The sequence below is a fragment of the Plenodomus lingam genome (genome assembly GCF_022343315.1).
Source record: "Plenodomus lingam strain CAN1 chromosome Unknown contig_26, whole genome shotgun sequence".
NCBI lineage: Eukaryota > Fungi > Ascomycota > Dothideomycetes > Pleosporales > Leptosphaeriaceae > Plenodomus > Plenodomus lingam.
In genome coordinates, this window is record NW_027093941.1 from 1,928,239 (window position 1) to 1,941,177 (window position 12,939).

The window sequence follows — 12,939 nt, forward strand, 5'->3', positions numbered from 1 at the left end:
TTGGCGATGTGCAAGACCCGGTCGAAGCTCAACAGCTCTCGGGGATTGCTTGGGGTGTTCCGCCATTCCTTCAAAAGAAGAAGAGGAGAAAAAAAAAATCTTGTGTACATGCGGTGGTAGGCATACAGTAAAATACACGTAGCCCAAGACCACAGGGACTGCCATACTACACTTTCTCTCCTCTCTGCTCCTGCTCCTGCTGTGCCCTCACTCTCCCTCACTCTTCCTCCTTCTCCTTCACCCCACCCCTCATCTCCTGCTGCGATTCACACACGCTGCGGTGCCACTTGCCTTGCTAGTGCACCAAAGTAATCATCGCTCCCTTTGCAGATGCCAATTGGTGTTGCTGCTGCTTTCCTCCCGAGCACGGCGATAGACTCTTGGTGGTCATCATCCATCACACGACACCCATCTCACATACATACATCGTCAGCATAAACTATTCACTACTCCCTCTGTTTCGGCCCCCTCCCACCGGCAGAGACTTGTAAGACGTCCATTCGCACAGTTTGCATAGTCACAGTTTGGGGACCACTCCCAATCCAAGGTATATACACACACAGACACACAGACACATGCAACGAGACTAAAGAGACCAAGCTTCTCGCAGCTACCTACCTACCCTCGCCCGTTGACTACCTAGATTCCTGCCCCATCTCCTTCCCCCACCAGACCCTGCACCGACTGCTCGCTTTCCCCACAACCTAGAATTCCCTCGCTTCTGTGCATGGGAATTTCTTCGACAACCGACACAAATGGCCGACGCTGCACAGAATGAAGCCAATGGCTCAGCATCCATCAATGGCGGCTTGAGCGCGCGGGCAGCGCAGTTGGCTCCCCACTTTATCGGCGGTAACCATCTCAACGTTGCTGCGCCGGGCAAGGTCAAGGACTTTGTCGCTGCAAATGATGGACACACGGTCATTACCAATGTCAGTGAGCCAAAACATTCAATACGCATCACATGGACACGAAAAGAAGGCGTTTCGAGATTCTGGGAAAGAGCCTGTGGGAGGCGTCGTAGTATTGGGTGCAACTGCTGACATGGAGGTGCTCGACAGGTTCTCATTGCAAACAACGGTATCGCCGCCGTCAAGGAGATCCGTTCGGTGCGGAAGTGGGCATACGAGACATTTGGCGATGAGCGGGCGATTCAATTCACCGTCATGGCTACGCCCGAGGATCTGCAGGCCAATGCGGAGTACATCCGCATGGCAGATCAATATGTCGAGGTGCGTCCATAACAACACATGACTTTCTTCTGGGGCCATGGGCGTGGGAGGGCTAACACCGCTCTACAGGTACCCGGTGGCACCAATAACAACAACTACGCCAATGTCGAGCTCATTGTCGATGTGGCGGAACGCATGAACGTCCACGCTGTGTGGGCAGGATGGTGCGTCTAAAAGCCTTCCCCCACATTCATCCCATACGTGCATGAATCTCAAAGACTGCCTCGCTGACACTTTATCCAGGGGACATGCCTCAGAAAACCCAAAACTCCCCGAATCGCTCGCTGCCTCGCCCAAGAAGATCGTCTTCATTGGCCCCCCCGGCTCTGCTATGCGGTCGCTCGGTGACAAGATTTCCTCCACAATCGTTGCACAACACGCACAAGTACCATGCATCCCGTGGTCGGGATCAGGTGTAGATGAGGTCCTGGTAGATGACCAGGGCATCGTCACGGTCGAGGACCACGTGTATGAGAAGGGCTGCACCAAGTCATGGGAAGAAGGTCTCGAGAAAGCCAAGGCCATTGGGTTTCCCGTCATGGTCAAGGCCTCTGAAGGCGGTGGTGGCAAGGGGATCCGCAAGGTTGAGAGCGAGGACAACTTCGAGCAGCTGTACAAGGCCGCTGCTTCGGAGATTCCTGGATCGCCCATCTTCATCATGAAGCTTGCAGGCAGCGCGCGCCATCTGGAAGTCCAGTTGCTGGCTGACCAGTATGGAAACAACATCTCCCTGTTCGGACGTGACTGTTCGGTTCAGCGACGTCATCAGAAGATCATTGAGGAAGCACCGGTAACAGTTGCTGGCTCAAAGACCTTCCAGGAGATGGAGAAGGCCGCTGTTTCCCTGGGCAGGCTAGTCGGCTACGTCTCAGCTGGTACCGTTGAATACCTCTACTCGCACTCTGACGACAAGTTTTACTTCCTCGAATTGAACCCTCGTCTGCAGGTCGAGCATCCCACCACCGAGATGGTAACGGGCGTGAACCTCCCAGCCGCCCAACTCCAGATTGCAATGGGCCTGCCCCTGCACCGAATTCGCGACATTCGATTGTTGTACGGTGCCGACCCCCACACCAGCTCTCCCATCGACTTCGACTTCTCCAACGAGGGCAGCGGTCAGACTCAGCGACGACCCACCCCCAAAGGTCATTGCACGGCGTGCCGTATCACATCTGAAGATCCCGATGAGGGTTTCAAGCCCTCCGGTGGTACAATCCATGACCTGAACTTCAGGAGTAGCTCCAACGTTTGGGGTTATTTCTCAGTTAGCTCCTCTGGTGGTATCCACAGTTTCTCCGATTCGCAATTCGGCCACATCTTCGCGTATGGCGAGAACCGACAGGCATCGCGGAAACACATGGTTGTCGCGCTCAAGGAACTGAGCATTCGTGGTGATTTCCGGACCACGGTTGAGTATCTCATCAAGCTGCTCGAAACACCCGCGTTTGAAGACAACACCATCACCACCGGCTGGCTCGACGAGCTCATCTCGAAGAAGCTGACTGCAGAGCGACCAGATCCTATGATTGCAGTCATCTGCGGAGCTGTCACAAAAGCACACGTGGCGAGTGAGGCATGCTTCAGCGAGTACAAGACCAGCTTGGAAAAGGGTCAAGTGCCTTCCAAGGATGTCCTCAAGACTGTCTTCCCGATTGATTTCATCTACGAAGGCTTCCGGTACAAGTTCACAGCGACTCGGTCGACCATCGACAGCTTCACCCTGTTTATTAACGGGTCGAAGTGCTCGGTCGGTGTTAGGGCTCTTGCTGATGGTGGTCTCCTCATCCTTCTTAACGGAAAGTCACACAATGTCTACTGGAAGGAAGAGGTTGGCGCTACTCGTCTGTCTGTAGATGGCAAGACTTGCTTGCTTGAACAGGAGAACGACCCTACCCAGCTACGTACACCGTCTCCCGGTAAGCTCGTCAAGTTCCTCGTCGAGAATGGTAGCCACGTTGGCAAGGGCCAGCCCTTTGCTGAGGTTGAAGTCATGAAGATGTATATGCCTTTGATCGCCTCCGAAGCAGGAATGGTCAATCTCATCAAGCAGCCGGGTGCCGTCCTAGAGGCCGGTGATATTCTTGGTGTCCTTGCTCTGGACGACCCATCCAAGGTCAAGTCCGCTCAAAACTTCCTCGGCCTCCTCCCCGACCTAGGCTCACCACAAGTCATGGGAGCCAAGCCTCCTCAGCGCTTCGTCTACCTTGTTCACATCCTTCGGAATATTCTTCAGGGGTACGACAATCAAGTCATTATGCAGAGCACACTCAAGGAATTAGTCGACGTGCTTCGGGACCCAGAACTACCCTATGGCGAGTGGAATGCTCAGGCTTCCGCTCTACACGCCCGCATGCCACAAAAGCTTGACACGATGCTCTCCCAGATTGTGGACAAGGCCCACAGTCGTGGCCTGGAGTTCCCCAGCAAGGCACTTAACAAGACATTCCAAAAGTTCCTTGATGAGAATGTTCCCAAGGGCGACGCTGCGCTCTTGACATCTGCTCTGGCACCATTGAATGATGTCATTGTCCGTTATGCGGAAGGCCTAAAGGCTCATGAATACAGTGTCATGACGAGTTTCTTGGAGCAGTATTGGTCTGTGGAGTCGCTTTTCTCATCGCGTGCATCTCGCGACGAGGAAGTCATTCTCAAGCTTCGTGACGCGAACCGTGATGATATCGCGAGCGTCGTCCACACTGTTCTCTCGCATGCACGGGTCAGCGCGAAGAACAACCTCATAATTGCCATTTTGGACCTATACCGCCCCAACAGACCCGGTGTTGGAAACATCGCAAAGTACTTCAAGAGTTCGCTGAAGAAGCTTACCGAACTCGAATCCAAGCAGACGGCCAAGGTCTCACTCAAGGCACGTGAAGTCCTCATCCAGTGCGCTATGCCCTCGCTGGAAGAGAGAACCGCGCAGATGGAGCACATTCTGCGATCGGCTGTCGTGGAGTCGAAGTATGGCGAGAGTGGATGGGAACACCGGGAGCCCAACTTTGAGGTCATCAAGGAAGTTGTCGACTCTCGCTACACCGTCTTTGATGTCCTGACACAGTTCTTCGTTCACCCGGATCCTTGGGTCTCTCTGGCTGCTCTTGAAGTGTACACTCGCCGAGCTTACCGCGCGTACCAACTCCAGAACATCAATTACCACAATGAGGGTGAACAGTCCTGCTTCCTCTCCTGGGAATTCATTCTCCGCAAAGTTGGCGAAGCCGAATACGGTCTTGCCGTGGAGCCATCGGAGCCCGGGACGCCTAGTACACCTGGGTTTGAGCGTCCGCCTCGCATCCAGTCATTGAGCGATATGACGGCCTGGCAACATCGACTGGATGGAGAGCCCTCGAGAAAGGGTGTCGTTGTCCCGGTAGAATACCTGGATGATGCCGACGAGCTCATTAGCAGAGCACTCGACCTTTTCAAGAACGTTGGCACTTCCAAGAAGGGTGGTGCCAGCCTCCGAGAAGGATTGACGTTGAAGCGCACTCCTACGTCTGGGCTGATCGATATCAAGTCTTCCGACGAGCTTACAGGTGTTCTTAACATTGCTGTCCGCGATATTGAAGGCTTTGACGACAAGGAGATTTTATCGCGCATCCAGCCCATTGTCGAGGACTACAAGGAGGAGCTCTTGTCGCGCCGTATTCGCCGCATCTCCTTTATTTGTGGCCACAAGGATGGCACGTACCCGGGATACTACACCTTCCGCGGACCCAGATATGAGGAGGATGACAGTATCCGTCACGTTGAGCCCGCGCTTGCCTTCCAGCTCGAGCTTGGTAGACTTTCCAAATTCAACATCAAGCCAGTCTTCACCGAGAATCGCAATATTCACATTTACGAGGCCATTGGCAAGGGTGCCGAGAGCGATAAGCGCTACTTCCTCCGTGCTGTTGTGCGCTCCGGTCGTCTCCGCGAAGAAATTCCTACAGCCGAGTACATGGTTTCGGAGACTGACAGGCTGATGACTGATATTTTGGATGCGTTGGAAATCGTTGGTACATCCCAGGCTGACATGAACCACATCTTCATCAACTTCTCGCATGTCTTCCCGCTGAACCCAAGTGAGGTCGAAGAGGCTATTGGAGGATTCTTGGAGCGATTCGGTCGGCGCCTCTGGCGTCTCCGCGTGACGGGCGCAGAAATCCGTATTATTGTGACGGATCCTGCTACTGGCATCCCATACCCTCTTCGTGTGATCATTACAAACACCTCTGGATATGTCATCCAGGTCGAGATGTATGCTGAGAGGAAAACGGAGAACAACAACAGGTGGCTGTTCCATAGCATCGGTGGTACTACCAAGATCGGTGCCCTCCACCTGCAGCCTGTGTCGACGCCATACCCGACCAAGGGTGCGCTACAGCCCAAGAGATACAAGGCCCACCTCATGGGTACTCAGTACGTCTACGACTTCCCTGAGCTTTTCCGGCAAGCCGTCGAGAACAGCTGGGATGTTGCTGTCGCAAATGTTTCTAGTCTGCGGGACAAGCGACCTCCGAAGGGAGAATGCACAGAGTACTATGAGCTTGTTCTCGATGACACTGAGAACTTGGTCGAACTCAACCGTGAGCCTGGGAACAACAGCATCGGTATGGTCGGTTGGATGGTTACCGCCAAGACACCAGAGTATCCTCTTGGCCGCCGCTTCATCATCATCGCAAACGACATCACGTACAAGATTGGATCTTTCGGTCCTCAAGAAGACAAGTTCTTCCACAAGTGTTCTGAGCTCGCCCGCAAGAATGGCATTCCCCGAATCTACCTTTCTGCCAACTCTGGGGCGCGTATTGGCCTTGCGGAAGAGCTTATCCCCCACTTCTCTGTCGCCTGGAAAAACGTGGACAAACCAGAGGCTGGGTTCGATTACCTCTACTTGACACCCGAGAAGTACAATCACTTTGTGGACGGGAAGCGCAACGATGTCATATGCGAAAAGATTGAGGTCGATGGCGAGACACGCTATCAGATCACGACCGTCATTGGACAAGAGGATGGTCTTGGTGTAGAGTCGCTGCGTGGCTCGGGTCTCATCGCTGGTGAGACTTCGAGGGCTTACGAGGATATCTTTACCATTACCCTGGTCACCTGTCGCTCAGTTGGTATGTATGCCCACAGAGAGTCAGGAGAATGATTTTGCTAATTACTATTGGATAGGTATCGGAGCTTATCTGGTCCGCCTTGGCCAGCGTGCCATTCAAATTGAGGGTCAGCCCATTATTCTCACGGGTGCCCAGGCCATCAACAAGCTACTTGGACGCGAGGTCTACACATCCAACTTGCAACTTGGTGGCACCCAGATTATGTACCGAAACGGTGTGTCGCACATGACTGCCGATGACGACTTCCAGGGTGTCTCCAAGATCGTCAAGTGGCTGTCGTATGTGCCCGACATGAAGGGTGCACCCGTGCCCACTTCCCCCTCTTCGGACGATTGGGATCGTGATGTTGCGGTTTACCCACCTGGCAAAGCTGCCTTTGACGTCCGGCAACTGATCACCGGAAAGACGGACGAGGATGGATTCCAGCCCGGTCTGTTCGATACTGGCTCATTCGAAGAGTCTCTTGGTGGCTGGGCCAAGACTGTCGTTGTTGGTCGTGCTCGTCTTGGTGGAATTCCCATTGGTGTCATTGCCGTCGAGACACGATCTGTGGAAAATGTCACGCCTGCAGATCCTGCCAACCCCGACTCGATTGAACAAGTCACATCAGAGGCTGGTGGTGTATGGTACCCCAACTCGGCCTTCAAGACCGCACAGGCCATCAACGATTTCAACCATGGTGAACAGCTGCCACTGATGATTCTTGCCAATTGGCGTGGTTTCTCTGGTGGTCAGCGTGACATGTACAACGAGGTACTCAAGTATGGATCGTACATTGTCGATGCTCTTGTCAAGTTTGAGCAGCCCGTCTTTGTCTACATTCCTCCATATGGCGAGCTTCGTGGTGGGTCTTGGGTCGTGGTGGATCCTACGATCAACCCTGAGTACATGGAGATGTATGCCGACGAGGACTCTCGCGGTGGTGTTCTGGAGCCTGAAGGTCTGGTGGGTATCAAGTACCGCAAGGAACGCCAATTGGAGACCATGGCCCGTAACGACCCGACGTACGGGGCCCTGAAGCGGAAGCTTAACGATCCTTCCACACCACAGGACCAGCTTCAGAGCATCAAGGCGGAGATGACCCAGCGTGAGAAGCTTCTCCTTCCCGTGTACGGCCAGATTGCCCTCCAGTTTGCCGATCTACACGACCGCGCCGGACGCATGCAAGCCAAGGGCGTTATCCGCCAAGCACTCCGCTGGCAAAATGCCCGCCGCTTCTTCTACTGGCGTCTCCGCCGCCGTCTGAACGAGGAGTACATTCTTAAGAAGTTTGCCGGTGCCGCCCAGCCGTCGCACACAATCGCACAGCCCACACCGGCGACACGTACACGCGGTCTTGATATGCTCAAGCACCTATGCAACATGCCCAATTGGGAGACGGACGACATGGGCGCGACCATGTGGTATGAAGGCAATCGACAAGTAGTGGCCGACAAGCTCGAGCAGCTCAAGAAAGAGGGCATTGCCATGGAAATTGCTCAACTGATGAATCAAGATCGCGAGGGAGGTCTCAAGGGCGTCATGGCTATGCTGAGCACCCTGCCGACGAGCGAGAAGGAGGAGGTGCTGAAGCTGTTGAACAAGGCGTAAAACGGGGGGAAGACATGTAACATTAACGACTTTCGCTCATGGTAATGTGTCATATGGCGGTGGGGTTTGTTTTTATATTCTTTGGGGGAAGGGCGGGAAGAGGGATGATGCCTCTTTGGGAGCGTTTTTGCCATTGTCATGCTAGACGCCATGTTGATTTTTTTATAGTAGATGAAGCGTGTGCGGCTGGGGAAAAGAGGGTGTTGGGAGGTACCCTTTTTTCTCTATTCAGCCTGCCTGGGCCATGGAATTACAGTATGAGACTACTACTTGTCGAGATGCGTGTCTCATGATTGGTTGGTTGTTCGAGATGAACATGTGATGGGACGCCATGCTCTCTTCCCACGCTATGCCAAGGGTACCGTACATGTCCTACCACCTTTCTCGCACCCCACCCCTTGCTCCCAGAGTCATTGTACACAGTACCCGTATATGCACCATGCAGTATTCCATTGGTACATGCGGGGGGCGCGGATGATGCCACCATGGGTACACTAGCTCACACGTGTTGACAGTGAAGTGGACCATTTCAAGCACAAAGTCGGGCCGTTTGGGAAGAGCCCCTCATTGGAAGCGCCGGCTGTGGGGGTGAGGGTATATATTGTACACGCTGCTGCAGCAGCTGTCGGGGATATTTTTGCACAACCTCTTGTGGGTTTTGCAGGTTTGACTTTTTCCCACGTCGACATTATCAATTCCCTTCGGGCCGTCGATTTTCCGGCTTCTTCGAGGGCGTGTGTTTGTGGAAAGGTAGGCCGGGATTGGGTACGGTGCGGTACGATACGGTAGGGTGTTTATTGGGAAGTAAAGTGCCTGCTTCCACTTCCAGCCTTGATTCAAATCAAAAGCCAACCATAAACCAAAACCCAAAACCCGTCCACCCAGCAATCTGCTTGGTGTATACACATATACCGACAAAGCCATGGCCTACACCATCATCGTCCACCTCCTCGCCAAAAACGACGCCTCCTGCATCCAGAAACTCAAGGACAAGCTTGTCGAGGCGAGCCAGGTGTACAGCAAGGACCCCGAGACGCTGAGTTGGTTCGTGATGCAGGATTTTGAGGAGCCGAGGCGGTTTGCGATTGTGGAGCGGTATGTTGGGGAGGAGGTGAGTTTTTTTTTTGGTTGTTGTTGTTGTTGTTGTTGTTGTTGTTGTTGTTGTTGTTGTTGTTGTTCCTGTTTTAGAGAGAGAGAAGGGAGGAGGGGTTTGGGGAGGTATTGGGGAGTGCAAGAAAGGAAGGGAGTCGAGGGAGAGAGGAGAACAACGGTAAAAGCTGGATAGAAAACATCAAGCTAACCATACCACAGAGCCAGAAATACCACTTGGAGAATCCGTACTGGCAGACGTTTGACCCCTATGTGCTTCCGCTTTTGGAGGAGCCCATGGATTTGAGGAGGTTGGGTGAGTTGGAGGGTTCGGTTATGTAAGGCGGTGGTGGTGGCCGTCGTTTTCTGGAGGGTGGGGTATGCTGGTGATATTAGGTGAAGAAGAAGAAGGGAGGTAATGGTGGTGTTGAGTGAAGTGTTGGGCTGGCAATGAGCATACCATACTCCCCATCTCTCTCGCCAGAAAGAGCCAAGAATTGGAATTTCACTGTGATAAAAAAAAGGCAACGGTCAAGGCTTGAAAACGAATTATACGTTTGTACTTTTTTCTTCTCCATCCTCGAACAAACTACTCACCTTCCCTTGCCTGTTCTAGATATCCTGTTTCCACTGCTTGTTAAACGCCCGGCCAATCACCATGCGCCGCACCTCACTCGTCCCAGCCCCAATCTCATACAACTTTGCATCCCGCAGGATCCTGCCCACTGGTACCTCATTCATATAGCCCATGCCGCCCATGAGCTGAATCGCATCTGCCGCAACCTCGCTCGCCCTCTCAGCCGCATACAAGATGGCGCCCGCGCAATCCTGCGTCTTCACATCGGGACTCTGGTACGACTCGTCCACCGCGCGGGCAACCGCATACGTGAAGCTCTGCGAGGCGCGCAACTTGGTGTACATGTCTGCGAGCTTGCCCTGGACCAGCTGGTTGTGGGCAATGGGGATGCCGAATTGCTTGCGCTGGTGGGTGTAGGGCAGTGCGTTGTCGAGCGCGGCTTGCATGAGGCCGAGGGGTCCGGCGCTGAGCACGAGGCGCTCGAGATCGAGGCCTTCCATGAGGACGCGGACGCCGCGGTTGAGCTGGCCGAGGACGTTTTCGCGCGGCACAAAGACGTCTTCGAAGACGAGTTCGCCCGTGTTGGAGCCGCGCATGCCGAGTTTGTCGAGTTTCTTGGTGACGCTGAAGCCGGGGGTGGTGGTGTCGACGATGAAGGCGGTGATGCCTTTGGAAGCGGCGTCGGGTTGCGTTTTGGCGTAGACGACGATTGTGTGGGCGTCTGGGCCCTGGTGGAGTGTTAGATTCGGCTGTGACAGTGGGATACAAGACTATATAGAGAAGAAGAGAAACCATACATTCGTAATCCACATCTTGGTCCCATTCAACAAATATCCACCATCCACCTCCTTGGCCGTAGTCTTCATACTAACCACATCACTGCCCGCACTATGCTCACTCATCGCCAACGCACCAACCTTGTCCCCACTAATCAAGCCAGGCAAATACCTGCTCTTCTGCTCCGCACTCCCATTCAGCATCAGCTGATTCACACACAACTGCGAATGCGCCGCATAACTCAAGCCAATGCTCCCACTCGCCCGCGACAACTCCTCCATAATCACACAGTGCGCCTGGTAGCCCATGGCCAGGCCGCCAAACTGCTCGTCCGCGGTGACGCCTAGGAAGCCCGCTTCGCCAAATTTCCGCCATAGCTCGTTGGGGAAGGCGTTGTCGAGGTCGGTTTTGGCGGCGACGGATTCGGGCAGCTCGCGCCGCGCAAAGTCGATTACGGATTCGCGGAGCTCGTCGAGGTCGGCTTGTGAGGGGGGTGTGAAGTTGGTGGGGTGCTTGCTGGTCGAGGCATGGCGTTGTTGTTGTTGTTGTTGTTGTTGTTGTTGTTGTTGGGTGGAGAGGGAGAGAGGGCGAGCTGTGCTGCGTATATGGCGAAGGCTGCGAGTGAGGAGGCGGGGAGTTAGGGACGCCATTTTGTGTCTCTTTCCTTTTGTATGGGAACCTTTTTTTTTGTGGCCTCGTTTGAAAGCAAATGATTATCTGAGTGGGATTATTTGCGGTGGGAATGTCGTGCATTCTAGAGTAGAGTAGGAGCGTAACTGCTTTGCTATGTTACATTCATACTCGGCTGGCGACGGCTGATGGGATAACTTTACCGTAAGTCACGGGTCAACTGGCACCTCGGTCGGGAACCAAAACCGGGTTGTGTATGACCAAAACGGCAACTGTGTAACTCGGACAATGGCCTATTGCTACTTGAAACGTATATCATTTACAATCCTCCAACTAGCTGGGCTATTTAGTAAGAACACAGCTTGTAGAGTCCAAGACCATGTATGAATCATCACATTTTGCCCTCACCCATCTCTCGTTTCTCAAATTCCATCTTCATTTTCTCATCGAGTATTATGAGTAGGAACTTAAACTTCTACATCTATCAGGATCAATATCTTATATCAACGACAAGAACCATGGTCGCCACACTGTCTCCGCCCAATCCATGCACCAGTGCAAAACCGCCACTAGCTTCATAGCATCAAAACACGACCTTGTACTTCCCACAGCAATCTTGTCCCAGATGATCGTCTTCTCACCATCTCTAGATAGGACCAGCAGGTGCCAGTCATGCCCTTGAGCTATCAGGAGCGGGATCGCCGGCCACGGCTCACTCTTTTCTTGCGCGCGGGGCAGACGCTCCAGACGGTTCAGCCACGCATCAGTCCATATTGCAACCTGCGGCTTGCCATCTGTCCATGACTTGTAGGGGCCTTTGGTCTCTATGTTGATAGCGATCGGTTCGGTGCGGAGTACATCCGCTCTTGTTACGTGGTTCCAGGATTTGACGGTTTTCCTGCCATCTAGAGAGAGCGGTTCAGGCGTCTTCCAGGCTTGCTTGGTGATTTCATCTGATTTCAGTGCGACAACGTAATCAATATTGCGACGCGGAAAGCCTTCTTTGGTGCGGGCGAGTGATTTTGGGTCAATTGTCGAAGTTTTTCTACCGATGCGTTAGCATCGAGCAACTCCCCTCGGAAGAAAAGGTCATGTACACTGCGTGGATGTTGAGTCTCTGTTCATGCTTGCACGTTTCAAGTGCAAGCCGAAGAAGTGGGTAATGGACCTCGGTATGCCAAATGTCCTTTGAATCCCCAGGTCCCCGGTCCCTAGCCCATCCCTTCCTCACAATAGCCTCTAAACACGCCAGTGGGGGCATTCCGCCGTACGTGAGGCGCTGAGGGCACTCATTCGCCCAGGAATACTCAAATCGTAACCGGTCCATTGTCGATGATAGCGAGGCCGTGACCGTTTGAACATCTTCATATCCGAGTATTCCCACGCCATCTGCGAGGCGCTGAATGGCACAGCGCATTGTTGCTACGTCGGCACGTTCCTCATAATCCTCAACATCGCAAAAATTGCGAAACAAAATTGGCTGATGGTCATCCGCCAGCACCTGAAGCTGTCTAAGAGGACCAAAACGGCTGCTCTGATTTGATGCCATTGTGATATCCGAGGTACTTGCGTTGCTCTTCCTTGGTGAGAGGGATGGGACAAAACCCAGCTCGCCCAGAGGCGTTTGCGGCGTATTATCCGCATCGCGCTGTTGCTTGGAAGGCCGAGGCGTATCCTCGGGGTGAGCGTTGTCGTCCATGAAACGGCGTTTGATCTTGTTCACCGGTCGCGGCTTCTCCTTATCGTTATACGCCTGCGGGGAAAGCGAGGGGACTGATCTGCCAGAGGAAGACGCACTCAGTCGAAGTTGGGTGCAAATGAGACATGGCACACATACAGGTCTTGCGGCGTGGATCCAACACTGTCGACCCAGGCTGATATTTCGCCGAGACTCACGGAGCTCATAGACAATGAGTTGCAGACGGATGGAGATGCGAGC

The 12,939-nt window shown here is 53.6% G+C and overlaps 4 protein-coding genes across 4 annotated transcripts; 2 read left to right on the forward strand and 2 right to left on the reverse strand.

Moving 5' to 3' along the window:
- Positions 1-60: 60 nt before the first annotated feature.
- On the forward strand, positions 61-8,011 carry ACC1 (acetyl-coenzyme-A carboxylase). The gene is made up of 6 exons (XM_003845773.2): positions 61-547; positions 601-932; positions 1,062-1,232; positions 1,302-1,396; positions 1,476-6,337; positions 6,393-8,011. Exons 2-6 carry the CDS (start codon positions 756-758, stop codon positions 7,925-7,927), a joined length of 6,840 nt encoding a protein of 2,279 aa, XP_003845821.1. The 5' UTR covers positions 61-547; positions 601-755; the 3' UTR covers positions 7,928-8,011.
- Positions 8,012-8,849: 838 nt separating this feature from the next.
- Positions 8,850-9,358, forward strand: IAQ61_006929 (uncharacterized protein; the record flags this gene model as incomplete). Its single annotated transcript, XM_003845774.2, has 2 exons — positions 8,850-9,038; positions 9,239-9,358. The coding sequence occupies 2 exons, from the start codon at positions 8,850-8,852 to the stop codon at positions 9,356-9,358; spliced, it is 309 nt and encodes a 102-aa protein (XP_003845822.2).
- Positions 9,359-9,628: 270 nt separating this feature from the next.
- Positions 9,629-11,020, reverse strand: IAQ61_006930 (uncharacterized protein; the record flags this gene model as incomplete). Its single annotated transcript, XM_003845775.2, has 2 exons — positions 9,629-10,321; positions 10,391-11,020. 2 exons carry the CDS (start codon positions 11,018-11,020, stop codon positions 9,629-9,631), a joined length of 1,323 nt encoding a protein of 440 aa, XP_003845823.2.
- A 478-nt stretch (positions 11,021-11,498) lies between these two features.
- Positions 11,499-12,905, reverse strand: IAQ61_006931 (uncharacterized protein; the record flags this gene model as incomplete). The annotated part of the gene is made up of 3 exons (XM_066097364.1): positions 11,499-12,045; positions 12,098-12,778; positions 12,838-12,905. The coding sequence occupies 3 exons, from the start codon at positions 12,903-12,905 to the stop codon at positions 11,499-11,501; spliced, it is 1,296 nt and encodes a 431-aa protein (XP_065952841.1).
- Positions 12,906-12,939: the final 34 nt, after the last annotated feature.

Coding starts and splice junctions, on each gene's coding strand:
- ACC1 (XM_003845773.2), top strand. CDS start 756: ATGGCCGACGCTGCACAGAATGAAGCCAATGGCTCAGCATCCATCAAT. Junction 1,233..1,301: donor TGGCAGATCAATATGTCGAG/GTGCGTCCATAA, acceptor ACCGCTCTACAG/GTACCCGGTGGCACCAATAA. Junction 6,338..6,392: donor GGTCACCTGTCGCTCAGTTG/GTATGTATGCCC, acceptor ACTATTGGATAG/GTATCGGAGCTTATCTGGTC.